Source organism: Fusarium proliferatum, assembly GCF_900067095.1.
Source record: "Fusarium proliferatum ET1 genome assembly, contig: FPRO_scaffold004, whole genome shotgun sequence".
Taxonomy (NCBI): Eukaryota; Fungi; Ascomycota; class Sordariomycetes; order Hypocreales; family Nectriaceae; genus Fusarium; species Fusarium proliferatum.
The window spans coordinates 3,250,282-3,275,728 of NW_022194793.1; the positions used below are offsets into that span (position 1 = coordinate 3,250,282).

The 25,447-nt window shown below is 49.6% G+C and overlaps 10 protein-coding genes across 10 annotated transcripts; 7 read left to right on the plus strand and 3 right to left on the minus strand.

The window, feature by feature from the left end:
- Positions 1-843: 843 nt before the first annotated feature.
- FPRO_05218 (uncharacterized protein) lies at positions 844-1,928 on the plus strand (the record flags this gene model as incomplete). Its single annotated transcript, XM_031230811.1, has 3 exons — positions 844-1,169; positions 1,225-1,679; positions 1,732-1,928. 3 exons carry the CDS (start codon positions 844-846, stop codon positions 1,926-1,928), a joined length of 978 nt encoding a protein of 325 aa, XP_031080911.1.
- Positions 1,929-2,977: 1,049 nt separating this feature from the next.
- On the plus strand, positions 2,978-3,548 carry FPRO_05219 (uncharacterized protein; the record flags this gene model as incomplete). Its single annotated transcript, XM_031230812.1, has 3 exons — positions 2,978-3,008; positions 3,056-3,243; positions 3,291-3,548. The coding sequence occupies 3 exons, from the start codon at positions 2,978-2,980 to the stop codon at positions 3,546-3,548; spliced, it is 477 nt and encodes a 158-aa protein (XP_031080912.1).
- Positions 3,549-3,977: 429 nt separating this feature from the next.
- On the plus strand, positions 3,978-4,962 carry FPRO_05220 (uncharacterized protein; the record flags this gene model as incomplete). Its single annotated transcript, XM_031230813.1, has 2 exons — positions 3,978-4,183; positions 4,227-4,962. The coding sequence occupies 2 exons, from the start codon at positions 3,978-3,980 to the stop codon at positions 4,960-4,962; spliced, it is 942 nt and encodes a 313-aa protein (XP_031080913.1).
- Positions 4,963-5,675: 713 nt separating this feature from the next.
- FPRO_05221 (uncharacterized protein) lies at positions 5,676-6,771 on the plus strand (the record flags this gene model as incomplete). The annotated part of the gene is made up of 3 exons (XM_031230814.1): positions 5,676-5,694; positions 5,742-6,325; positions 6,376-6,771. The coding sequence occupies 3 exons, from the start codon at positions 5,676-5,678 to the stop codon at positions 6,769-6,771; spliced, it is 999 nt and encodes a 332-aa protein (XP_031080914.1).
- Positions 6,772-7,240: 469 nt separating this feature from the next.
- On the minus strand, positions 7,241-8,412 carry FPRO_05222 (putative succinate-fumarate transporter; the record flags this gene model as incomplete). The annotated part of the gene is made up of 4 exons (XM_031230815.1): positions 7,241-7,394; positions 7,446-8,154; positions 8,225-8,272; positions 8,352-8,412. 4 exons carry the CDS (start codon positions 8,410-8,412, stop codon positions 7,241-7,243), a joined length of 972 nt encoding a protein of 323 aa, XP_031080915.1.
- Positions 8,413-11,117: 2,705 nt separating this feature from the next.
- FPRO_05223 (uncharacterized protein) lies at positions 11,118-15,506 on the minus strand (the record flags this gene model as incomplete). The annotated part of the gene is made up of 1 exon (XM_031230818.1): positions 11,118-15,506. The coding sequence occupies one exon, from the start codon at positions 15,504-15,506 to the stop codon at positions 11,118-11,120; it is 4,389 nt and encodes a 1,462-aa protein (XP_031080916.1).
- A 777-nt stretch (positions 15,507-16,283) lies between these two features.
- Positions 16,284-17,032, minus strand: FPRO_05224 (uncharacterized protein; the record flags this gene model as incomplete). The annotated part of the gene is made up of 2 exons (XM_031230819.1): positions 16,284-16,583; positions 16,634-17,032. 2 exons carry the CDS (start codon positions 17,030-17,032, stop codon positions 16,284-16,286), a joined length of 699 nt encoding a protein of 232 aa, XP_031080917.1.
- A 1,357-nt stretch (positions 17,033-18,389) lies between these two features.
- On the plus strand, positions 18,390-20,293 carry FPRO_05225 (uncharacterized protein; the record flags this gene model as incomplete). The annotated part of the gene is made up of 2 exons (XM_031230820.1): positions 18,390-18,535; positions 18,583-20,293. 2 exons carry the CDS (start codon positions 18,390-18,392, stop codon positions 20,291-20,293), a joined length of 1,857 nt encoding a protein of 618 aa, XP_031080918.1.
- A 607-nt stretch (positions 20,294-20,900) lies between these two features.
- FPRO_05226 (uncharacterized protein) lies at positions 20,901-21,558 on the plus strand (the record flags this gene model as incomplete). The annotated part of the gene is made up of 3 exons (XM_031230821.1): positions 20,901-21,080; positions 21,135-21,376; positions 21,429-21,558. 3 exons carry the CDS (start codon positions 20,901-20,903, stop codon positions 21,556-21,558), a joined length of 552 nt encoding a protein of 183 aa, XP_031080919.1.
- A 1,251-nt stretch (positions 21,559-22,809) lies between these two features.
- Positions 22,810-25,362, plus strand: FPRO_05227 (uncharacterized protein; the record flags this gene model as incomplete). The annotated part of the gene is made up of 1 exon (XM_031230822.1): positions 22,810-25,362. The coding sequence occupies one exon, from the start codon at positions 22,810-22,812 to the stop codon at positions 25,360-25,362; it is 2,553 nt and encodes an 850-aa protein (XP_031080920.1).
- Between the last annotated feature and the right edge of the window lie 85 nt (positions 25,363-25,447).

Sequence of the window (25,447 nt, forward strand, 5' to 3'; positions counted from 1 at the left end):
ACCTGAGGTCCTGTTTGAGGTTGCGAGATCGCCGAGCTCGATGCGCTTGGGAGACTAACCAGAAGTTGGTGATCACGATCGTAGGGCTGAGTGGCAGCTCAAGCAGAGAACACGGGGACTCTGGCGTAATAAATTGGTTTCCAGCAGCTGTAAGGACACGCATTCGTGCTTACCCTAGGGGCGCTCCATGATTTATTAATCTGAAGTATCAGGCATGCACGATCTTTCTTCTGGCTCAAAGCAGCCATTGCCGAAGCTTATCATGTTGAGAGGTATTGAGCTTGGTATGGTGGCTTGGAAGCTTCGTGGTGGCCCGAATCTCTGAGCGCCTGTGGTGATAAGCTTGATCGGTTTGCTACCCGTCACACCTGAAAGGTTAACTTTCTTCTCCGGCCGTGACGAGTGTAATCACTGAATGTGTATCATGGTCAACAGTCACTTCATTCCAAACCACGTCAATGATGCAGATGACGAGAAATAGTCCCTGATCTCCAATGTTGAAGAAGCCAGTGGCTCGCTATACACACTAACGCAGGGGATCCAATGAAGATGATCCACCAGATGCGGCCAAGCCACTGCGGCTTTGAAGGGTCTGGTTCTTGACAGCCCCAAAGCCATTCCATTCAAGGGCGAGCTCCCCGTCTCCCCATCCCAGTTCAAGGGATAATCCTCAAGACCCCCTAAGAACAAAGTGCCTGGCCACCAAACCTCGAGTATCATCAACCCTTGCTTCAAACTCCGACCCTGTCGACTCTCATTTATCCCCCATCGCCGTTCAAAACACTCATTGCCTTTTCGAATTCTACCTTTTCCGCTCGCCCATCTCGACCGCCATTGTTCATCATGGCTGGTCATTGGAGTCCTCGACAGCGTACGAATCGCGCCAACACTGTCGGCGCATTTGTCTTCTTCGTCGTATTTATCTACTTCTTCCGCGACACTTTTTTACCCTCGAGTACGCCGGCGCGAAAACATAGAAATGACTACTCTCATATGGCCCTGGGCGACAACGACGTCGAGATGGTGGTCGCAAGTATGAAGCATGAAAATGTTTCGTGGCTTGATGAATATCTCCCTGAATGGAAGAAGAACATCTACGTGGTCGACGACAACAAGGCCAAGCTGACTGTGCCTATGAACAAGGGTCGCGAGGCCATGGTCTTCTTGACGTATGTCTTTTTGTTCCCAATTCTGTATTCCTGGTACTGATATTTCTGCCTGCAGCTACATCATTGATCGATACGACTCCCTGCCCGGCAACGTCGTCTTCCACCACGCTGAGCGCTTCCAATGGCACAATGACAACCCTGATTACGATGCTCTCCCTCTGCTCCAAAATTTTCGTTTCGATAATCTAAAGAAGGTCGGCTATGCCAATTTGCGATGTGTCTGGGTCCTTGGCTGTCCTGCTGAGATTCGACCTATCAAGGACGAGGCTCCTGCGAAGGAGGGCGAACCTATTCACGCCCGCCATGTTTACAAGGCCGCTTTCCAGGAGCTATTTCCCAGTCTCGAGATTCCTGAGGAGGTCGGCGTCACATGTTGCTCACAATTTGCTGTTCGCCGTGAGACCATTCACTTGCGTCCTCGTGCCGAATATGTACGATTTCGTGAGTGGCTGATTGTGTCTGCTTTGGGAGATGACCTCAGTGGCAGAGTTCTTGAATATTCATGGCACAGTACGTTCAATATCCACACCAAGTTACTCACTGATAAACTAACTTTTCACAGTCATCTTTGGCAAGCCCGCAGTCAATTGTCCAAACGCCGCCGATTGTTATTGCCAGAACTATGGCATGTGCGATCTCAAATGCGAGGCAGATAAGTGTGAGGGCCAATACACACTCCCTCCCTTCTCAACCCTCCCTAAGGGTTGGCCCCAGCTCGGATGGAAGGGAGAGAACCGTGGATGGAAAGGACAACCATAAATAAAGGAGGGACAAAGATAATGAGCTCGCATCGCCTATAGGGATTTTACGAATGATGGAGGTTTTCTCGAAAGTCTGCACTGCATGTTTAATTTGGGGCCTTTCATGGGAAGTGTTTAGACGAAAGGGAAGCGCAAGTATTCCTTACTTCTGGTTTCTGGAATTATTGGTTATGGGATGGGCGTCTAGGATTGGGTTGGGCAATCTGTTATGTCTGCACCAAGTAGAGTTTCTGTAACATCATCACGGAGTAATTAACAAGACCATTCAAATGATACACATGCGACGGAATGTGAGAAGGTCTATCTGTAACCTTGTCTGATGAGAAGATAAAAATGATTAATTTCGAGCCCGTGAACTTCAGGTATCTGACCTAGGGGGAGAAAGAAAACTCAGCTCCATGATTCTAAATGATCAAAAGACTTTAAGTATGTTTAGGATACTTCTTGGTGAGTTTAGTTTAACATAATGCATCAAGGTCTTGACATTTTGGTGAGAGAGGGTATAAGTTGCATGCCCCTGAGGACACGGCATTTTGCGAAAGTTCATGTAATTTATTAGAGTTCACTAACACAGGAGGCCAAGTTGTCACGATGCTCTATTATAAGTTCAGAGATCTGGGGCTAAACATAAACATGGCATTACTTTGTTTACATTACTTGACATGCTATTTCTTAAACGAATCAAATGGATACTATCCATAGATCATAGTCATGGAGCCTCTTGTTCTCTAACTTTAGTAACCAAAACTCAGGGATCAAGAAAACATCAGAACTTAGAGTATACCAAAATAAACTCTGTAAAAGGTGTCCTCAACTTGTGCTAAGTTGCCTGAGTATTTTTGTCATTTGTGATTCCGGTCCCCCACCTCCACTCGGAATTCAAGTCCCACCCCCACTTCTTTCAAGCTCAACCAGAAGCTCCTATCAAAGCTCACCTTTACAACATATTCACAGCTTCACAAACATCACACTTACAGTTATCCATCAAAATTTGGCAAGTCTGTAATACTCTCAAACCACAATCCTATCAACAGTCCATAGTTCATTATGGATACATCAACTCCCACTAATCTGATGGGTAAGATCTTCTTGACCGAATATTATCACTTTGCTAACAACGCTCAGACAAGCATCAGAAAATCATCTCCGAGATCCTCAGGTCCTACCGCGATTTGATGAATTGCGTCACTGTAAATGGCATGGACAAGGAAAAGCAAGGCGACTACGAGGCCCAGGCGAACAAACTGAACTACAGAGATCCCGATACAATGGCAGCCGCAGGCTTAAGAACACAAAGAAAGTTTGACGAGCTCGTAAGTTTACAGAGCACAATCGGAGCACCATCACTGACATCGAACAGTACGAGAGCATCAAGGAACTACTTTCTCTGACTCGTACAATCAAAGAGCTCTGGGTATTTGGACCTGTCGACAGAGCTGATGAACATCGTAAAGAGAAGGAGGAGCAAATTGACCGTGATATTGGTGAAATCACTACCCTCTTCAACAAGATTGACGCGAATACGATGCGAGAGCTTGCGGAGAAGAATGGCGGCACGTGGGAACCTCAAGGAGAAGCTGCTTTAACATCAGCAGCGCCCGCCCCGACAGGAAATTAGAGAGTCACCGGGGCGGCTCGACGAGATTCATCACATTCAGTCAGTAGTCCGGGCACATTGGGGCGTGAAAGCCCGGAGAATGATAGGGATTAGGTTGGTGTTTAGGATCATGAGGCAAAAGGCCTTCGGCGTTTTCGGACTGTGTTCAAAATTCCTGCGATAGGTAGTAAGGTAGGTAGGTAGGCGTGGGCACAGCTCCTGCCCTCGTCAGAAGAAATCTGGACCTCCTTCCCGAACCACGCGCAAACCACGTCCTCAACGTCCTTCCTCACTTCAAGTTCTTCTCCTTCTTCTCATACTTCTTCTTCCTCCTCGTTAGTTTTTTCTTTCCATCTTCTGGTCAATATCCCCCCCCACACACAAACTTGAACCGCGAAACTCCTATCGTTTGCTCTTCACATCCATTTCCGTGCTCTACTTCATCTCATCATGTTTTCTCATCTATTGATCGCCGCCTTTGGCGTCACGGCTGCCCTTGGCCAAACATCTTATGGAGAGCAGTTTAAGTACTGGGGCTGTGCCACTGTTGACGCTGCGGGCTTCAGCAACCCAGTTCCGCTTCCCAACGGGATCTTGACTCCTGAAGCATGCCAAGACGCTTGCGCTGGCCACATGTTTGCTGCGGTGTCTCCTGAGTAAGTTGTTACATGGCCATCAAACGAAGTCTAACATTTTCAGTGCTTGCCGTTGCGGAGATGATGCCAATGCCATCAAGTCGGTCGACGAACACTCCTGCAACTACCCGTGTACTCAGGACCCCAACTCTCCCATGTGTGGTGGAATTTACCCCCAAGGTACCCCCAGCATCTCGAACTTGTTCATCATCGAACCGGCCGAGCTTCAGGCTTCCGAACCTGTTCCTCAGCTAGAAAACCCGTTGAACCAGCCTATGTCTATCAATGCTGTCCCCGCGTCCATGGCTCCACAGGCTTCGTTTGCTTCTGATGCACTCCCCATGGCTACATCGTCCCCTCTCCCAGGCGTCCCCGTTTCTCAGAGTGAGGTTGTTCAGGCTCCCTCGCCGTCACCCGAGGCTGTTCAGAAACCCCCTGGGACATCAGTTACCCCCCCATCGTCGACTTCCATTCCATCTGATCCTCCCGTTACCTCGCCCGATCAACCTGAGCAGTCACCCCCACAGTCGACCATCAACTTCCCGTCTACTCTCACGCTGCCTTCGACTGTATCCCCATTGGCCCCAGCAGCGAGTGCCCCAGACTCTACGAGGGAGATGCCTGGAATTCCACCCAAGTCTCAAATAGAGCCTTCCACAAGTGAGACTTTGGTGACAGAGACGGGCCCTCTTCCCACCGTGTCACCAAGCCAGGTGGATGTGTCAGAGTCGAGGCGCCTTGACATCTCGATCCTGTCCACAATTGGTGGTCTCCTGTTCATGGTCATCATGGCTATTTAGCGATGGGGGACAACAATCCGACTTTACATTCATATGCTCTTTGAAGCACCAGAGGGAAACAATGTCTAGGTAGCTGGATGGTATTGTGGTTGATGTCAAGCAATCTTGAGGCCGTCTAGGTCAACAGTGTACAATATCTTAATGGGAGGAGAAAAGAATACACGGCTTCTAAGGCTGTTTAGATCATTTGTTCAATGCCGATTTTACTGTGGCAGTCAACTCAATCGTGTAATGGTGCTTTCCCCCTGACCCGTGATTGTAGGTGCTAGAGTTTAAAGTCAGCCAGATCTCATTACGGATAGAGCCTTTCTTTCATGAATCTCATGTAGTGAAACCCCTCGCATTCAAGTATTTTATATGGCAACAGACGTCCTAGGAGAGGATAAAACCTCAGAACTTTAGTCCTAAAGAATAATAAGATTTAGAAAATTTAGCATAAATTTAGCTCAAGATTGGGATACCCTTTATCAAGTTTATTTTAATAACCTCTATTTAGGCCTGATATTTTCTTGCTCCTCGAGAAGGTCTTAGAGGATTGGACGAATGTAGGGTAGGCAAACTGAGACATCTGACGTAAATGGAATCAATGCATGAATGGCGGCCCCACTGGAGCTCCAAGTGCCAACGCAGGGGAAAGTGGCGGGGTAGAGCTGACGACGGAGCAACCCAAGACAACATCGATACCTACACCTACAACCCATGAGATAGGCAAGATGCAGTCCGGAATATCTGGTAAGACTATAGAGACTCCAGAGATGGACTCCTGCTGACAATTGCAGCCTCTCAGGAGCTGCAGGACCAGTTCAACTCGCTGCTGTCGTCGGACGACACCTTTGGTCTCCTCGCAACCATTGAGAAAGAGGCTCTGGTTCCCGTTGCTACGATCCCTTCAAAGTCAAGCTCATTCTCCGATAACCTCTCTGGCCTCGAGCCTCACCTTAAGCCTGATACCGCTCTCTACATTATCCTCCGTCGCTACGACACCGCTCCTCGATTCCTAGCCATTACCTATGTCCCCGATTCCGCCAAGGTGCGCCAAAAGATGCTCTTCGCTTCAACACGCTTGACCTTTGTGCGTGAGCTGGGAACAGAGCATTTCAGAGAGACTATCTTTGCTACGACAGCCGAGGAATTGAGCGTGAAGGGTTTCGAGAAGCATGATGCGCATAATAAGTTGGATGCACCGCTCACCGAAGAGGAGCAGCAATTGGGCGAGGTCAAGCGTGCTGAGCAAGAGGCGGGATCAGGAACAGGCCACAAGGAGATTCATCTTAGCAAGAACTTTGCTATGCCCATCTCCGAAGACGCTGTTGCTGCTCTGAAGGAAGTTGGCCAGGACGGAGGCCGGATCGTGACAATGCTGGTAAGTACTTGAACCATGAACTGATCCCACATAAACTAACCCCCCTATAGAAAATCAACCCCGATACCGAGGTGGTGGAGCTCGTCCCCGAGGCACCCACTCCAAGTGGGATCGCAGAACTGACGCAGGCCATCTCCTCAACTGAGCCGCGGTTCACCTTCTACCGCTACACTCACACGCACAACGGCGCCGAGTCGAGCCCCATTCTGTTCTTCTACACCTGCCCGTCAACACCCGGAAACAAGTCCATCAAGTTCCGAATGATGTACCCCCTGATGAAGCGATCCGTTCTGGAGGTCGCTGAGCGGGAGGCTGGTCTTAAGCTTGAGAAGAAGTTTGAGGTTGAGGAGCCTAGTGAGATTACCGAGCAGTCGGTTTTGGAGGATTTGCATCCCAAGGTTGCGGCCCGACAGGGTTTTAGCCGACCCAAGCGACCTGGTCGATGAATCTGAGTTCGCGAGATCTGAGTCAGAACGGTGAAACGTTCAGATTACTTGTGCTCTTGTTCAGCGCCTTACAGTTTGAAACGGGGGTTAGATAAACGTTGAGATTGATACACAAAAAAAGTCAATTGCCCAAGCTACAGATGCTGGTATATATCCAAGATGCATGCACGCAATAAGAACCCAAGCCGCCCTTCACTCCAATGCATGGTATACTTGTCCGCTCTCTAAACTCTTCATCCTTCTTTTTCTTCTTGTCCTTCTCCTCTCATCCTGCTATTTTAGATCGACTCTTCAGCTTCCTTCACAGCAACTTGCACTGTGAATTGGTTAGAAACTGAGACGATCTAAAGTGGCTTCCAAGGTATATGTTTGACTGGTGCTCTCGTGGTTCGTCCTTTTGGGTAAAAGGGTTCCCCAACAAAAAGAGCTTCAGTCGGTGATGGTGATTTCGTGGTTTGCTGCCACTGCTCTATTCCTCGTACTTGCCTCCGACTAGGGAAATGTTGCTCTTTTCTAGCTTATCCTTGAGGAACTCGTAGACGGTGAAGGTGACGGCCTGACCGGGGGCGACACGCATGATTCGAGGTGTGATACCCTTGTAGAAAGCGTGAACTCCTTCTTGCCTGTGAAGAGTCAGTATATAAATCTTTGCCGTTTCAAAATGTGTGACTCACTTGAACATGTCTCCGGCAATTCGGGTAATTCTTGTCCAGGCGCTAACTCCAGGCTCAGCAGTAGCCTTTTGCAGACGAGTCTTAATAGTATCGATAGGGGCGTTGCTCATAGGACCCATAGCACCAGAAACAAGACCGATAAGAGTAGTCTGCCAGTTGGGCAGGTTTGTGTTCTCGTACTGGGGCTGCCACTTCTTCAACCAATCCTTAAAGTAGCTGTACGCAGTAAAGTTGACAGCCTGGTTAGAACCCTGTCTCAACGCCGTCAAGCTCACACCGCGGTACAGCGCGCCGAAACCTTCCTCCTTAACAACAGTGTACAGCGCATGCGCAGCATTGCGATACTTGGGGACGTCGAGGGGATCCGCCATGGAGTGGTGCTGCGCCTGGAGACGAATCTTGATGACCTCCATGGGCGTGACGACGGCGACGGCTTCTGTGACACCGGCTGATAGACCGGCGATGAAGGTAGCCTTTCCAGAGACGGCGCCGGTTGTTGGATCAGCGAGGATCTGCTTGTACCACTCAAAGGAGGTGAAGCGGATGGCCATCTTTGGCACGATGCCTGTGAGGACGGCGCCGAGACCCTTGTAGAGACCGAGAGGTGTCTCCTTTGCGATGATGGCGGCGCCCGTCTTGATGAAGCCGCGCTTGGGGGCACCTGGTTGGCGCGCGCGCCTTGAGAGCTGCATACGGACTTTGATTGTGTCTTTTTTGTTTCACATGTTAATCACTTTTTCTTGGTTGTGAGACTTTTTGGGTTTGCGACTGGAGCTTACCGAGGGGATGACATGCGAGAGCTTCCATCATACCAGCACCACCACCAGCTGCGACTCATATTAGTTTCTGTACAATTGCGCATGGAGAATTGGTCTCTAAAAACCGTTTTCTTTGGCTGCGACATACCAATGAGGTTGACAGCCGCTGAGGGCGGCTGTTTCTTTCCATTTCCATTCTTTGAAGCCATTGCGACAGAATTGATCTCTCGGTCAATCTTGCGCCGAGTCAAACAACAACAACTATTTCAAAATCCGAGAGTTTTGCGCCGAGTTCGTAGAGCCGAGGTTCGGATTGGTGGATGATTGATTTTATTTACTTTAGTCTAGCTTCGGGAAGACAAGAGGAACAGACGGGACAGAGAGAAAGGGACGAAAAAGTGAAAGAGAGGGCTAAGAGGAGAGAAAAGAAACAAGAGCGGAAATCGGAGGACGAGGGAAACAATTTAAAGAGTAGAGAAGAGTAGAGCAGCATATGCCATGACCACGATCCATGTCGGCGATGGACCGAGTCTAGTAGAGGGTCTAATACTTACACACCTCAAAAGGTTATGATTGAAGTCCGGAGAACCCCACATTGTGAACTAGAACTAGATTACGGGGAAAAATAAGTTGGAGTTGGGGAATGGGCGGGAACGGGATTGGGGGTGAGAATGGAAGACCTCGGAGGATGCCTTGGCAATGAATTGGCTGGAGACACGGCATTCAAAAGGTGTGATTTGTGTGAAATGATATTATTGAGCATCTGGATTGCTTTATCTATAATACGATCTGTTGAAAACACATGTTCATGAGCTTCAAAATCAACTGCCAAAACGCATTCTCATCATGGCATGTAGCTTCATGCCTTCACACCCTCTCTCCCAGATGCCGTCCCATCGTCTCTCACATGCAACTCCCCTAAACCCCTTCCAGAACCAACACAAGAAACTCTCACTCTCAATATTCCACGAACTCTGACGTCGGCCCTCAGCTCTGGGTTTCTTTAGACCGAGAGTCAAGCAATGCCCCACCAGTGAGTGGTCCGGGCAGATGGAGGACCAGGGTTCAGAGCATCATTCCATGCGGCCGAGAACAACGAGCCTCTGACTATTTCTTTTAAGAGTGGCACATGCTACAATTGTAGAAAGTGCTGAAGGAAGTAGGTTTGTTGATCACGAGCTTGAGATGACTCAATTTACGAGAGCGAGCTCGGTGAGAGATTGGTTGTAAGTGACGTCGATAGTCTTTTACCGACGGGTAGCCGAGCTTGTGATATTGCGGGGTCTCTTCCCCGTTAGATAATCAACTTTATTCGTGAGGAGAAAGGGCAGAGCCGTGTGTATCATGACAGCCCCAGCGCAGGCAGGTGAAGGGAGAATTTACGTATTCATGATCACGAGCTCTAAGCAGGGACTCTCTTTGAATCATTGGTTCTCTTTCATCACTTCAACAGTAGCTACCACCAATTACAATCCCCCACAGCTCATTATTTCTACCTACACACCTCTAACCAAGACTCACACCCTCTCCAAACGGCCATCGTCCGCCCGTCAAGGGGAGAAGTAAAACAATAGCAAGAAAAAAAAGGTGAAGCGCATGACCGAGCTTTGCCGAGGTCTGCAAGTGGACTCAGTCTTCGATTTCCAGTTATTTCCATATCACCTTTATTAAAAATCTCAGGATCTGTTTTTTTTATTAAATAAATTTCCGGAAATGCTTCACCGTCGGGTAAAGACTCTAGCACTGCCGTGCCTGTAAAAGGGGAGGATATCGATTGCCGACGTAGGATATGATACATGTAAGTGCCCCTCCTTGAACCGCGGAAATCGTGAGTATAAACTCTTCCGTGCTGTTCCGATAAGATTCAGGACAGGATCGTTTAGAGACAAGGTTAGGCACGGATAGATGCCGATGTTATATGCCTTCCATGTTTCCATCAAACTCGGAGCTCGAGGTCGGAGTTTCGGAGGCTCGGATGTGAGGTCTGATTGGCTGTGTACCTGAGGCGCTTCCGAGAGAGTCTGAGAGTGTCGGAATGGGGGGGTCCACTTCGCGGAGCCGCGACGGTCAAAGGTCGTAGCCGACCCGGCCAGGAAGGCCTCCGCTAGATAGTCACGGCTATTACTATTTCTACGGTACATGCTGAAGCTATTTATCTCTTCTTTGCTCTATCTATCTGTGACTAGCGTGAAGTCTGTATCCCACCCAGAAATTGAGAACACGGTATAAAACGGAAGAGCCCCCTGCTATTGTATTATACCCGGATGTGACTTCAACCGCCAGGGTCCAAGATCATTAAGTAGACTGATTTGACTGGTCCGCTTACCGCAAATCATGCTGTCTCCACATCCCGATATTGCAAACCCCCAAAGTCTTGAATTTCGTCAGTCCCTGACGATGGGGGGTATTTGGGATGAAACGTGGGAAGATTGCTGTGGCCCGGAATTGTTCGTACTGTTCTTGATAATGTGATCTTGTCTGTTGATATGCTCGTGAGACGGGGGTAAACATAACTTTGCCTTCTCATTATATAGACCGTGGCCAAGAAGTTATCACTGTGAAGTGAGGGCAAACATCCATCATGAGGTCTCTGCATTGGGCAGTTCGTGTGACGCCAGCTACAAACAGACTACTTACTCTAATGCCTGTTTGCAAAGGTAATTCACAATCATATATCTCATGACTATCAGTTGTATACCCCCATCTTTCGTGATGGAGACAGAGAGTTGCAAACAGACCAAGTATACCGAGTCTGCAATGTTATAAAGCCAACAAGCCCTTCCACTCCTTTCACTTCAAATTTGAGGACATGTCATTTTATATACGCTTGGAGGTTATCCAACATCTCATTTCATCTTCACCCTGCTCATCTAAACTATAGCGCCTGAATCGCAATAACCGACACAACTTTTCCCTATATATCCGCCGCCTCCCCAGCATTTCTCCCTATATTATTCGCTGGCCCACACTCAACCACCCTTCCTCTATCCAACCTCAAGCACCAAGTCGCATCCTCCACGGCCTCCAACCGATGCGCAATCGTGATGACAGTGCTCTCTCTGAGTTCCTGCCTAAGGATCCTCTGCACCATAGCCGCTGTCCCACGATCAATTGATGCTGTTGCTTCGTCGAGAATGACCAGGCCACTTCGTCGCAGTACAGCTCGACATATACCCACAAGCTGTCTTTGCCCCTGACTCAGGTTCTTTCCGCCTGCGTCGATGCGGGTTTCGAGACCCCAGTCAGTACCGAGAACGCGATGGATTGCGTTTGTGCAATCTTGGCCGGAGAACTTGGCTTCTGGATCGATGTTATCGTGTAATGTGCCCGGAAAGAGGATCGGATCTTGCTGGATGAACGTTACACGATTGCGGAGGGCTGTACGGTTGATGTAAGCGAGATTGATGCTTCCGATTGAGACAGCGCCTGAGTACGGCGCCTGGGTTACGAGGAGAGCGTTTGCAATGGTGGACTTTCCGGAGCCTGTTCGACCAAGAACTGCGCAAGTTGAACCGCCAGGGATCTCGAATGATACATTGTCCAGCACCGAGGGAAGGTCATCGGCGTACTTGAATGACATATTTTGGAAGCGTACACTATCGCATGGTCTGGGCCAGTCTTGTGGAGGCTCGATATCGCCGCTGGGTTCTTCTGGGATACGGTTCAGAGCATCGACTCTCTCGAGCGACACGGCGTCGAGTTGAAGAGCCGCAAACTTCTCACATAGTTGCTGAACAGCAATCATGGCGATGTTGGTTTGAGTCAGAACAAAACCGACTGCACTAGCTGGTGTGCCCATATATACCATGGAGAGAACGAGGATGGTTCGCATGATGGCTGAAGACATACCAAGTCTAAAGTCGAGCCAGAATGTCATACTCCAGAAGAAATGATCGTGCTTTTGGAAGTCATCAACCGCTTCCAGGTGCTTATTTTGAAAGCGGCTCTCAACCTTGAGGGCACGAATTGTGACAAGACCATCTTGCATAACTCCAATGTTGGCGATGATGGGAGTCAGATATCGCATCTCCATTCGGCGCAGACAGCGAGAAGCGGGGACGTATATACGATAGAAGTATGCAAAAAGAGTGGCGACAACAAAGATAACCGCTACAAGGAAGATCTGATGTGTCATGATAGCGAAGAGACTCAGCGAGAGAGCGACCAGATTAAACACAAATTGCTCGAGGGGCGCAAGAATTCCACCATCGACCATGCCCATATCGGAGATGAGGCGATTCTTGAGTTGGCCTGTCGGTGTGATATCGTGGTACCTGAATGACGCCTTGCTAACTCTATCGATGGCGATTCTGAAGAGTCGCCGAGCTGCGCGGATGCTGATCGAAGCGAGGAGGACTTGCGCTGAGGCGTATGAGAGGATCTGGGCGATTGACAGACCTGCGAGAACGTATAGCCAGGGCCGGGGATTTTGGTTGGGATTGGGAAGACCCCAATATTCGCTCTGGATGAGAGTTTCGAAGTTTGCAGATTCATGACCCCATGCTTCGAGAAGTCGTGCTCGCGCAATATCGCAGTACCGAGATAGTCCATAGAACAAAGATAGAAACACCCATAGATGCCATCCTCCTGCACCCATGTACCTAAGATAGATACCAATAGGGATAGCCCCTGTCTCGGTGACTTCTTCTGGAAGACCCTTGTCGCTTGGAAGTTCTTCAGATACTTGCTCGTTAGGCATTTCGTGAGGTTGGACTTCAGCAGGGCCAGAGTTGAAGAGATGAGGATGGTCGAGCTCTTCTTTGAGCTCCGTTGGAGTAAGGACATGGGCGTAACCATCGTTGATGTCGATAACTTGATCGGCGTGTCGAAGAACGAGATCATCGCGATGTGTAACGAGAACAATTGTTCGGGTCTTAGCCAACGGTCCACAGAGGAAGCGCTGAACAATGTAACTTGCTGTATCGTGATCCAAAGCTGCAAGAGGATCGTCCAAAAGAAGAATTCGACAGCTGCTATAGACCGCTCTCGCCAGTGCCACACGCGCCTTTTGACCGCCTGAGAGTCCAATACCGCCCTCTTCAAGCTTCGTTTGATCACCCATAGGAAACGTTGCGAAGTCAGGAATCAGTGCACAAGCACTTATAACCTCACGATATCTCGAACTATCAAACGATTCATGGAAGGTAATGTTATCTCTGATGCTCTTATTCTGCAACCACGGAAGCTGTTGCGCATAAGAGATTGGTTCATCGGCTCTTGAGAAGTGACCGCTCTTGTGCTCCAGTTCGTTGAGGATCGCAAGCAATAAACTAGATTTGCCTGAGCCAACTTTACCGCGAACGACGGTCAGACCCGTTGAGAACTTGAGGGTTAGGTCGCGAAGAACGAGATGGTCTGTCGAGGGGCGTGCGAAACTTGCTTTGTGGAACTCGATGTCGCGTGCTTCGCAGCCGCTAAAGGCGTCTTCGTCTCGGTCGGGTTCGGACATGTATTTATTAACGCGCTCGACAGGGATAGTGCACTTCCAGACTGCAGAGATCAGATCGAAAGCCTCGCGGGTACTGGCCTCTAGCTGTGCAAATAGTTGTAGTGAAGGCCAGATAACGTCGTTGGGTAGGCCGCGTCCAAGGATGAGTGTGTATAAGCAAATACTCGCAAACGGATAGACCGCGCCTCCAAAGACATTGATCGTGGAGATAGTAGCATTTACGATAGAAATATGAAACCTCTTCCTCATCTCGACGTCTCTGAACCTCAGAATGCGATCTCTCCACGAGGATGTCCAGCCATTGAGCTTGAGCGGGCGACTAGCCTCTACAAAATGCGCAACAGCCTGAGCCCTCCGATCAGAATGCCCCGTTCGTTGACGTTCAAGTTTGATGACCTGCCGAACGAGGAGGGAGTTGCAGATGAGGAAGATGACCATGAATCCGAAGCCGACGCAAGATGGCCAGCCCATTATGTCGATCAGGTAGTAGATCGTGACGATGACTTTGATGGGCGTTGCGACGACGCGAGGAAACTCCCAAAATCGCTGGGATATCTCATAAGTATCGCCACGGATCAGGTTAACTACCTTTGCGTTTGAGGCTTGATGGTCTGGTGCTGGTTTATCAGCTTGCCTAGACCTGCTGCGACCGCAGCATTTGTTGAAGAACCTGCTAAAGCGATTTGAAGAAGCATTGGCCTCTTCAATGTTTGCTGAGGGGTCTTTCTCTGTCATTTCAGACCCTGGGACGGCTCTTGTGAGAAGTTTGCTGAAGAGTCCGATGAATGTCTCACCGCGACTTCGCTCGTAGGCCTTGCGGGAGTACCATCCTGAAGATGTCCTTGCGATTTGACGGACAGTGTCGATGCTGAGGATAACGACACACCAGAGTCCAGCTTCTGCAGGGTCGTTCTTATCGAGAGACTGATAAAGCTTGCTTGTGAGACGAAGATTGGAAACTTCAGCGACTCGTTCCAGAATAGCTGCGAATGTGCCGATGAGAAGATCCAGACCGTTCGCTTCGATGAGGCATGGGAGAAGCTTGCCCTTGAGCGTTCGGAATACCTGGTGCAGCCTCCAGTGCTGAAACTCGTAGGGGAGCTGCCAGACGTCTTCGATGGCGATTTCTCGTTTTTGTGCGATTTTTGATAGAGGGTTTACCCATCTCATGGTCCAGAATTGGAATAGGGTGAGGTTGTCTTCAGGACTCCGGACGTGGTTTGATGGAGTGGCTTTGGCGTTCCCGATATTCGATGAGCCCCAGAATGGGTTTCGTAGAGGCATGTTCATGATGACCAGAATTGCCAAGATCTCAAGGGTGAGATGGCTAATGTCGAAGGGGTTGATTGAGTTGACCTTGAAGCTGAGGTAATAGATCGCTCTGAGAGTTAGAGTCGTTGCCATCATGAGAAGATACTGCAGCATCAACAACTTGGGAGCTTGGACAGGTCGACCCAGAACCGTAACTAGCGCCACAACAGTCCAAGGCACAAGCTCCATGAACGAAGCTTTGTGATGAGAGTGAACAATAGCAGAGCTAATGGCCAGCCCAAGCCCAATTAGGGCGATGAGCAAAAGACACAGAGTCCAAAAAGTCCATTTTCTCTTCTTGGGATGAAACGGTGGTGGTTCTTGTGCAAACGGTTGCAACCAGCGGGGAGTAAACCGTGATAACGGCGTTCGGCAAAGGTATAGCAAAAGTATTGAACCGGAAGCTATATCAAGACTGAGCATAACGCCCACTTCGCGCTTCGGCCATGATGTACCCCATGTTGAGTACAGTGGCTGGTCTGTGGGTATGTAGTTGAAGAGCTGCTTCGAGAAGCTGGCGTGGTAGAGGTCTACGGCTGCCATACTGGCAAACAGCCGGAGTTTCAAGATTTATCAACTGGATAAGGATTTAGCTCATCAAGGTTTCGAGATAAACGGCGAGAGTCAAAATGGAACGTAATAAACGGAGACTGAAAACGTAGTAAATGGTGGTAACATGTCAATGGGTGCTAGAATGGCTGGCAGGTATACAATGGCTTGGGAGATTGGAGACATAATAAAGCAAAAGCCGTTTGTACGGAATAGAGACGTGAAAAACATACAAATGGGCGTTTGTTATGTTATGTTAATCCGGGGGAGCTGGGCGATTCACATATGGGAAAAAGTTTATTCGCAGGGCGTTACTGGTGAGAAAAGAGAGCACAGCACATAGAACGACGAGTTATAAGCCATTGGCTCACGGTACAGAGATGAAACAATTCATATGAATCAGATGTTACAACGGGCATCGGTGTATCAATGGCAGGATAGAAGTGAGCGAGAGAAGAGACGCTGGCTGGCGGTGAATATGGATTTTCCGTCCCAGTTGCGGTCGACATCAGATCAGAGACCCTTGGATGCCCAATGAGATGCTAGTGGAGAAATATTGTCGTTGTTGAGCGTGGAGTATTTCTCCGGATACGGCTTGGTACAGATAGATATTCGCTGATCACTGGCATGGGGGTTTGCATGTTAACGACTCAACGATGTTGGTGATCTGCAACTCAGAGGCACAGTGAAAAATGAATTGTTTCGTCTTGTCTGTTCTGCTTGTGTGATTAAAAATACAACGCTCTCCTAACCAATGTCGTTCAACCTTTTTTAAACCAGTAGAGCTCCTCCGGCAAACGCAATGGTCATTAGAGTTATCATGCCGACGCCGTTTGCTGACCAAGCCTGCAGCGCCGCGACAGCGTTGTCGCTTGTTGTTGAGGATGCAGCTGAGCCGGTGCCTGTAGCAGTGCCTGAAGCGGTGCCGCTCGATGAGGCATCGGCCTTGGAGTCGTTGCCGACAAGCGCGGAGAGTTTGTCGTCGTCGACGAATGAGGCCTTCACCGAGGTTGCGTTCTTGCAGTCGCTGGGAGGATCGGCCTTGCCCTTGACGAAGTTGGCAGCGATGCACTTGTACTTTTATTAGCATTTTACTTATAAACTCTAGAGCAAGGACATACCTGGTAGAGAAGACCATCAACGGCGGAGGATACAACGTTTACCCAGCCCTTCTTGCCAGCGTATTTCTCGGGAACAGTAACCTGCGGCTGGCAAAAGGCACCAAGACCGCTCTGCTGAACAATAGGAAAGACCTGCTCCCAATCGCCGTCGGCCTTCTCGTTGAGGGTCACGCGGAAAAGCCAATTGCCCTGCTGATGCGTAGATAGCAGAGCGATAGCCTCGCCACCGACGTGGAAGTCAACGAGCTTGTCCTTGGAGAGGTCAGGCGTGAAGCCGCCGCAGGGAGACTCGCCCTCGTTGTCGTCCTTGAAACCGATGGTCTCGGGATACTTGACCTCGAAGTGGGCGAGGGAGATGCCACAGAGGAGAGCGGTCGAGAGGAGAGTAGAGGAGCGCATTTTGATGTGTTTGGTGGTATGGGGAGTGTGTGGTTTGAGAGGGCTGAGGTGGGCGGCTGAGCTGCTTTTGTAGGAGTTGCGGATATCGGCAAGGGGATGAGGGAGAGGCTGAGCTAGTGTGAGCTGTGTTTCGCTAACAAGGTATGTTGCCTTACGGTGTTAAATATCAGGCCGTTGTGAGAAATGACCTTCCATTGGGATCATCCAACTCAAATACTTGAACGTGATGGCATTGTTGACTTATGTAGTCAGATACTATATCAGCTGGAGTTACACATATTTCCAGTTTCACAGCATGAATACACAGCATCTGCAAACTCCCCATCATGAAAGCTACGTCATTGAGGCTCTGTGCTCCCATGATGAACCCTTCCATCAATGCAAGCCATCTTCACTAGCCTGAAGCAATTCACGCCAATTCCACATCAAACGTGCATCCAAAACACCCAAAGCCTCAAAAAAACGCCCATTCTTCAACGTCGCGGAGGCTTCCACAGCAGCGTCTAGCAGTGTAAGCCTCCATCGCCAAATGCCGTGTTAGTGGTGAGCACGTTTCGTTCCACCTACCCCAAGAGTCTAGACCTCGCAGGGGAAAAAACAGGGGTCCTTGACATGCGGAGGAGCCAATCAGAACAGGAGCGTGCACGGACCTGAGGTTATTTGAGCAAGTTTTCTTGTCTTGTTAGTGAGCGAGTTTTTTGTCAGACCATGAAGAGTTGAATCACCGTGAGAAGGTTTGATGAATGGTGATAAGTGTCGGGTATTCGGCATGCACGGATAGAACGGATGCAGTTTTGGGAGAGATTTGAAAGAGATGGTAGTTGAGAGTTTGAGTTTTGGTAATTTTATGCGCAATTTGACGGTTGTTCGACGTTTCTACTGCCGGGTGTAGCCTCAAAGTATCAAGCTCGCATCGCTTGATTGCCCAATCTAAAGAGGTTAGTTGCAGATACAAGCGATCCGATGGGCATCTCACCTCGTCTGGCAATCACACTCCGCGGGGTTAACTCTTCTTCATTATCCAACATCAGCACTCGGGCTCTTCATACCCGGCGACCTGTGACATTCACATCTTGTTCGATACAGTCACCGTAAGCCAAGAAGCGGTTTCATCATATCAACTTGCTCATTCATTCTCACCTGAGTGTGCAGCTAGAGGGAAACCGGACACTTGCACTCGAACAAAACTTGGCTTGTTTGCAGGTGACATGAGTAACTGAAGCGCAGGACCATACCATCATAGCAGCACTGTTCATGAGATAGAGACACATTGACTCTATCACGACGCTGGCCGTCTGAATCGTCCCTTCAACTCAAGTCACATCGAACCCGCGCCGGTGGCGCACCATAGCCCATCATGGATATGGACCACATGCATCATGACCCCGGCTTGCGGATGGATGTCAACTATGCCTTCGCTCGAGGATACTGGTATTCTATCGCTAGTGTCGTCGGCGCACTCGCTGCTATTCGTGGTATCAACTACCTCGACGCCCAGCAAAGGTACGCCACTTGACGACCTCTCGGTAAACACGCTGACACTTCAGTAGATTAAAAGCATGTCGCGATCCGTCAATAGACCATCCAACACGTCCACGCGGGGTATTTAGTCAAGCATGGGCGACAGCAACCGCTGTCGTTCGCGAAATGGGCCATCCACAGTACTACATTCCCATCAACGGCCTTCGATGGGCAACACCGCTTCCACTCGGTCGAATCATCGTTCTGGCATGTTATTGGGTCGTCATTGTCTATTTGATGAGCTGGCAGGTTTCAAAAAACGATGTGTACTACTGGGAGCGCATCGGATATCGCAATGCATGGGTCACTCTAACCCAGTTTCCGCTACTCTACCTTTTGGCGACCAAGGTCAATGTTATCGGGTTCTTGATAGGAAGCAGTCATGAGAGGCTCAACTGGCTGCATCGATGGGTTGCGCGGACCATGTTTGTCACTGCGACGGTTCACGGCTTTCACTTCTGGACTATGTGGGTGCGCGCCGAGTTTCTGGACTACGCACTTCAGATTATGCCGCTGGTCAAGTATGGACTCGCAGCTTGGGCTATCCTGCTCTGGAACGTCGTCACTGGAATTGTTCCCATTCGAAGATTGTCATATGAGGTTTGGGTGGCTCAGCATGTGCTTACCAGTATCATCATGCTATGGTTGCTTCACAAGCATATTCCCTCAAATGCCCGATGGCTTTTGTGGATGAGTGTTTCGTTCCTCGTTTTCGACCGCGCCATGAGATGGGTGCTTCTCCTTTGGCAAAATGTCCGTCTTCGACCACAAGGAACAGAATGTCAAGGCATGAAACACCTTGGGCATCGAGTCGTTACCCGCGTTGTTGGACAAGCCACCACCGTCGTCACCATCAAGGATGTACACTTCAAGTGGAAGGCAGGACAGCATATTTACCTCTGGGTCCCACGCCTTGGACCCTTCGAAGCGCACCCATACACAATCGCATGTGCGCACAAAGTTGAAGGCACATGTTGCTGCAACAGTATACAGCTTGTCGTGCGCGCCCATAACGGATTCTCCAAACGACTACACGAGTATGCTACAAAGAATTCGGCATCCGAACTTACGGGCTTCGTATCAGGGCCATATGGCGTTCCCCCGAAATGGAATATTTACGAAACGCTGGTCCTAATTGGAGCGTCAACTGGAGCCAGTTTCGTTGTTCCCATCCTCGAAAGCATCGCGGCAGCCCAAAAATCGAATTGCACACGAAGAGTCGAAATTATCCTCGTTGCGAGAACATCTCAAGAAATCCAATATTACGTCGAAAGGGCCGAAGAGGCTGGAAGAATGGTACGAGCCAAAGGCGTCGGTGTAAGCATCCATATCGCCATAACAAGCTCCAACCAATCAGGCCCGGTCTTTAGTCGATCAGAGACCTCAAACACAAGCGACTCCGACGACATCCAACCGGTCAAGGGACCAACAACAGGGTGCTGCTGCAGCGCAAACGGTCCAGACGAGAAAGGCTGTCCAAGCGACTCTCCCTGCCGCGGGAAGATAACCGCCACTGTTCCAGAGCTCATCCGCGAATACACGTGCAGACCAGACATCGAGGCCATGATTCGCGAGCCGGTGGAGCAGGCTTGGGGAGAAACAGGGGTCGTTGTTTGCGGCGGGCGCGAGATAGTGGCACGGACGAGGAATTGCGTGAGTCGTTTGAGCGATGAGCGAGCTGTGCATAAGGGAACGGGAGCGCAGGGGATATATCTGCATGTTGAGGAGTATTCATTTTAATTTAGGGTCGATAGATAATGACGATGTTATGATTGAAGGCTGAGTTCAGCGCAGTGAAGTGAAGTGGTTGAACAGGACAGGGATTAGTCGGTGGCGGTTAGAATGTGGTGGTGGTGTGCTACGGCAACAAGCCCAGGTCTAGGCAAGCAGGCAAGGTACCTAGGTCAGGCCAGGGGGATCAAACAGAAACCTCCACTGTCGGTTAACAAATACTGCACTATCCGTACATGCATTGACGTATGATGAAACAAACACTCTCCTCCTCCATCTTTCACTCTCGATATCGGGATACTCATTCCAATTCTAGACCATCGTGGAATGCAAAACCGAGTTATCCAAATCCACCCTCTAAAGCCCCCGGCACGTCGATAGCTCCCTTTCACTAGCACTGGGCACTACCCTCAACTAGGCTAGCCCCAGCCTCTCCAATTGGTCCCTCCCGTCCTGACCCTTGAACCCCCGAATCGCCATTCCTCCACTTTCTCTTCATCACTTTATTTCCTCTCCAGCATCAACAACGCTGTGTCTCTCTTTTCCTTTTCTTTAAATGCTTCATCGCTGAGGCTGTTTTTTTTTCTCTCTCTTTCTTTCTTTCCCTCAGCGCGCCATGCCTTCAAGGCCCCGGCGGCGTAATCGCCCGGAGAGGCTGTCGAGGCCTTATGCGATGGTGCACGCGGGTGTGAGATTGATTGCTTGGATTACCAGCCTCGCTTCGATTCTAATGCTGGCATTTGTTTGCAAAGAATGGCCTTCCAAGAGTCAGGTCATTATCGCAGGTGCTGTCGGTGTGAGTAACCCCTCTTCTCAGAATTTCTGGTTACGCAAAACTGACGTGCTCTAGTGTGCAATTGCAATGCTCAACGACAGCTGGGACGTGCTAGCAGTGACAGATGCTTCATTCACAGTCCCCAGATTAGCTACCTCTAGAAGAGTCCTGCACGACTTGTTCTCTCTAGCTCTTTGTGTTGGCGGAATCATCATGATGTGGGTATCAAATATCAACATCACCGACGACAAAAACGCCGAGCAGAAGCGTCAAGAGCAGTGGCTCATGGCTGCCCTATGGGCTTTGATCGCCGTGGTGTAAGTTTCCCCCCTCCTTGAAAGGGTCACATTACTGATACACATGATGTAGTGGCTGGAGATTAATATTTGCTCTTTGGGGATGTGTGGATTGTACTGGCGAGGCCAGACGTGCTGCGCGGAGAAGACAGCGACGGAGGGGAAGAGAGAATGATCCCTGGCGACAGATGGGGATTCTCTGAATAATGTGCTATTGTATTACGATTTGAAGTTTTGATGGAAGACGAGGAACGCGACATTCATGCATTCAACGGCGCTTGGTGTTTGGGACATTGACACGATAGACATGCCGGCTTGTTTACTACGACTGAGATTCTTTATGGCGAGAGGATTTTCGATGACATTATGGGACCGAACCACCAGAGGGGCTGATTGTGGCATTGATCGGCCCGGTAACGACTTGTCGATGCCGTCATGCCTTGAACCTCAGGACCACCGATTTTATGGCTGAATCTTCTGGACCTTCCTATGCGATTTCGAGGATCCGTGAAAGCATTCGCGCTCGCTTCGACGTCTCTTTGATATCGTGCAGGAAGTGTATGGACGACCATCAAGCCAGATCATACCGAAATACCTGACAGCGTCGATGCGAGCATCGTTATCAGGCGCACTTTACCTTCAGAAAACAGGTCTCCACCACTATTGTTTTATGACGGCCAGCGCTGAAGCTTGTGAGATATGGATTTGGTTACATTGCTCTCGACAATCGCCGAATGACAGTGATGGAATCCGTCGTCGAACTTTCTGAGTAATGGACGAGACCAGCCAAGAGGACTACGACCTCTGTTGTCAAAGCTGCGGGGGGCTGCGGCGCATATGAGTTTTAAGTTCTCCAGCAGCTTTGTTGAAACGGCCCATATCTCAACGCGGGATCGATTACAGAAGGAGAACGGGATACAGGACATCTTGATGACCGCTTGTTGGCTTATTGACTTTGAGCCTCAAAGTTTTTATAGCGTTTACTATCGAACCCGAAATATCAACTGTTTTCAACATCAATACCGCATCTAGATTCCATCCTTCACTCTTTTCCCAGGATACTTTGAACCTTTGGTTACAGTAATAGCACCTCAGCAAGCCCCCTAAGGTTATCTCGAGGTGGTTCATGTGATTTATCGCTTGGGGTCGATGGGTATGGCTCCTGCTTCACAGAGTTACTAAATCTCTAGATACCGACTGCATTGAGTTTTCTTCCAGACTATCCCCGAGGCTAATGCTCCTACCAGCTGGTGGTTTCGAAGAGCCTTGCGAGCTAATTCGTCTAAAGCGATGACAGACTGATACGTTCTTTTTTTCATGCCATTCCCCTCATCAGGAGGTTATCGGGAACCTTATTGCCATCGGCTGTCTGTAGTCCGCTTCACAAGGCCCGGAATTAAAGAATATTCTTCCTCAACTGGCTAGCAGAGACGAAGCTCTACACAATACATGTGATGGCTCCCCTGAAACAGCCAAGGATAATCACTACAGATGACGATATTACTCTTGTGGACATCACATCTCGAACCAATGACAAGTCAAAGCAAAATGGCTGTAGCAGCGGAGAAAAAAACGGGCAACAAGAACCAAGAGAACCTCTAAAAGACACCCTACGAAGGCTTGTGGAAGAACACGAACATGACCAGAATTTCCCCGACGAGCTTCTCAACCGGGCGCGCGAATATCTCGAGAACGAAAATGACGAGCAGCAAGACACTGAGCTCGGCCAGCGCATCTATAGAGAATTCGAGACTCAGAAGGAATTGATGCTAAATAGCTCCATCTATCCTGAAGTCCGAGCTGTTGTGGATGATACGGACGACCCGACCTTGCCAGTCGGCACATTCAGAGCATTCCTTTTGGGGACAACATTTGCAATCATTGGCACTGGACTCGAACAATTCTTTTCACTTCGAATGCCTCCCATTGGCCTTTCAACATTTATTGTGCAGATATTAGCGCTGCCCGTGGGGAAGCTGTTGGCGAAATGGCTGCCGACGAGGAGATTCCGGGTGTTTTCGTGGGAGTTCACACTGAATCCTGGACCGTTCAATCAGAAGGAGCAGATTCTCATTGCAATGATGGCGAATGTAACCTTTGGTGGATCTGCCATTGGAGCCTACATTGTGAGCATTATCCAAGTTCTGAAACTGGATGTGTTTTATGGGGAGAAGAACCTCTCGAATAGTATTCCCTGGCAGATCCTCACGCTCATATCGACCCAGTTCATCGGATATGGATGTGCTGGCCTGGTTCGCAGGTTTCTGATATACCCGCCCTCGATGATCTGGCCAAAAGCGCTGGCAAATATTGCGCTTGCCAAGGCGTTGAACAAGGACAATGGACATTCAGAAGATACAGTGCACGGATGGAAGATGTCGCGATACAAGTTCTTCTTGATCTGCTTTACTTCCATGTTCTTTTATTTCTGGATTCCCAATTACTTGTTCAAAGCTCTTTACCTGTTCAACTGGCCGACATGGATATTACCAGGCAACGTCACACTCGCCCTCATGGCTGGATCAACCTGCGGTTTGGGCCTCAACCCCTTACCAACATTGGACTGGAACGTCGCCACCTACCTCGGTGACCCTATAGTAACGCCATTCTTCACACTCATGAACTATGCAAGTGGGATGGCGATATGGGGCTTCATAGTCGCGCCGCTAGTATACTTCAACAATGTCTGGGACACGGGCTACCTCCCTATCAACAAAAACTATATCTACGATAACCGCGGCTCGCGGTACAACATCTCGCGCGTATTGCTGCCCGACCTTACGCTTAATCAGACCGCGTACCACGAGTACAGTGTCCCCCTCATGACTTCCACTCAGGTGATCAAGTATGCGGCTGCCTTTATGATATATGTTGCTACACCCGTGCACATGTACCTCTGGCACCGCAAGGATATCATGTCTGGGATACGGGCTTGCTGGGCACGGAAGTCGCGAGACGAGGAGTTCAATGATGTGCATAACCGTCTTATGTCTGCGTATCCGGAGTGCCCTCACTGGTGGTACATTGTCATTCTTGTTGCATCTTTCATCATCGCCTGTGTCTCGGTGAGCCTGTGGCCAACTGGCATGCCAATATGGGTCATCGTTTTAGCTGTCCTCTTCACCGTCGTGTTGCAAATTCCGATTGGGATGCTCTTAGCTGTTACGAACGTGGAGATTTCAACACGTATCCTTTCCCAGCTTATTGCTGGCTATGTGTTTGAGGGCCAACCAATTCCAAACATGATTTTCCAGATGTTCAGTTTCATGTCGACACATCAGTCGCTCTACTTTGCGAGTGACCTCAAGCTGGCGCACTATGCCAAGATTCCGCCGAGGTGGGCATTTGCAGCACAGGTTTATGCGACGCTTTTGGCAGGTTTTGTTGGGTTGGGCGTGAATCACTGGTTACTCCGTAACGTTGAGGATGTATGCCAAGCACATCAGAAAGACCGCTTCACGTGTCCCCGTACGCACACTTTCTTCATGTCCTCAGTGATATGGGGCGTCGTTGGACCACGTCGATTGTTCGGTACGCAAGGCCCCTACCGAGCCGTCACATACACAATACCTATCGGTGTGATACTCCCCATAGCCGTCTACTTCATGTCCAAGCGGTGGCCCAACGTCTTCTGGCGCAACGTCAACGCGCCAATCCTATTCTGCGGACCGATGGCGTGGGCTCCGTTCAACTGGAGCTACGTGCAGGGCTCGATAGTTCTGGCGTTCGTGTTCAACAAGGTGATCAAGAGGCGGTATGCGGCGTGGTGGGAGAAGTACGCGTACGTGCTGACGAGTTCTATGAGCGCGGCTATTGGTATTTCTGGCGCGGTGATGTACTTTGCGGTGCAGCATCCGGGGATTGAGCTGAATTGGTGGGGGAACAGGGTTCAGATGGAGGGTGTTGATCAAGGGGGCTTTGTGGCCGATGGACAGGTTGTTAGCTGTTCCATGTTGAAGGTGCCCGAGAAGGGTTACTTTGATATCGGGTTTGACTGGAAGGTCTAAGTCACAGTTGGTTCGGTGCTGAGAAGTGTTTGCGTATCGACAATGGAACTGAAGTATTTCATTATCTGTCTACTCTAACTGTTAA